The following is a 923-nucleotide window of genomic DNA, read 5'->3' as shown; positions in this document are numbered from 1 at the left end:
TGAGCCCAGGGCCTGCTGCGTGGTCAGGACAAACCTCGTTTCGAGGACCCAGATAGAAACATCAGGTGCGGTTGGCTGCTCTGCTCCGGTTTCCCGCGGGGATGGGGATGCTGAGCAACCCCACGTTTCCCTGCCCTCGTTCCTGCACCCCTCTTGGCTGGAGAAACGGTGGCTGCAGCCTGCAAAGTTACTGCAGATGGGAATTAAATCCCCTACTGCACAACCCTGCCTGCGTGTGCGAGCAAGGGGAGCTGGGGAGGATGGGGACAAAGGGATGCTTGATGTTAACCTCCTTTTTAGCTGGGTGCGAATGAGAGCACCAGTGCCGGAGGACACCAGGGGCACATACAAGCTGAGCTCAATCTTGGCCCCGCGTTTTGGTGCACGGGGACCTCCCAGGGCACAGCTTGCTGTAGTTTGGTGACCTCTGTCCTTCCCATCTCAGGATTACTATGGCAAAGAGCTGCAGAAATTCGAGGACCTGAAAACCAGTGTGTGTGTCACCCCAGCCAGGCCCCTTCCCAAGGTGGTGAGAAGTGCTTTGGAGCGTATCCATGAGGAGGTGGTGGCCAGGTAAACCCTGGGCTCGCCACTGCTGCTGCTTTCCCCGTGGGCTGCAGCCCCCCAGACCGTCACGCCATGGGGGCACCTTCGCCCAGCTCAGCCCAACATCTCCCCAGGTACTATGGCTGTGGTCTGGTGATCCCTGAGCGCCTGCTTTGTGGCTTACCCATGAGGAGGTGGTGGCCAGGTAACCCCTGGGCTCGCCACTGCTGCTGCTTTCCCCGTGGGCTGCAGCCCCCCAGACCGTCACGCCATGGGGGCACCTTCGCCCAGCTCAGCCCAACATCTCCCCAGGTACTATGGCTGTGGTCTGGTGATCCCTGAGCGCCTGGCATCATGCTGGATCCTGGACCTGGGCA

The 923-nt window shown here is 60.7% G+C and overlaps 1 protein-coding gene across 1 annotated transcript in view; it reads left to right on the top strand.

Annotated features, from left to right (window-relative positions):
• Window positions 1-923, top strand: part of AS3MT (arsenite methyltransferase) — a gene marked incomplete at both ends in the record, with an annotated part of 4,243 nt that overhangs the window by 205 nt on the left and 3,115 nt on the right. The window contains 2 exons of the mRNA XM_010131234.1: window positions 446-573; window positions 859-923. The exon at window positions 859-923 is cut by the window's right edge and continues 21 nt beyond it. Coding sequence (XP_010129536.1) covers window positions 446-573; window positions 859-923 — 193 coding nt within the window. The remainder of the gene's footprint in view (window positions 1-445; window positions 574-858) is intronic.

Source organism: Buceros rhinoceros, unplaced genomic scaffold (genome assembly GCF_000710305.1).
Source record: "Buceros rhinoceros silvestris isolate BGI_N320 unplaced genomic scaffold, ASM71030v1 scaffold29852, whole genome shotgun sequence".
NCBI lineage: Eukaryota > Metazoa > Chordata > Aves > Bucerotiformes > Bucerotidae > Buceros > Buceros rhinoceros.
The sequence above is the reverse complement of the archived record's forward strand: the minus strand, read 5'-3'. Positions and strand labels throughout refer to the sequence as shown.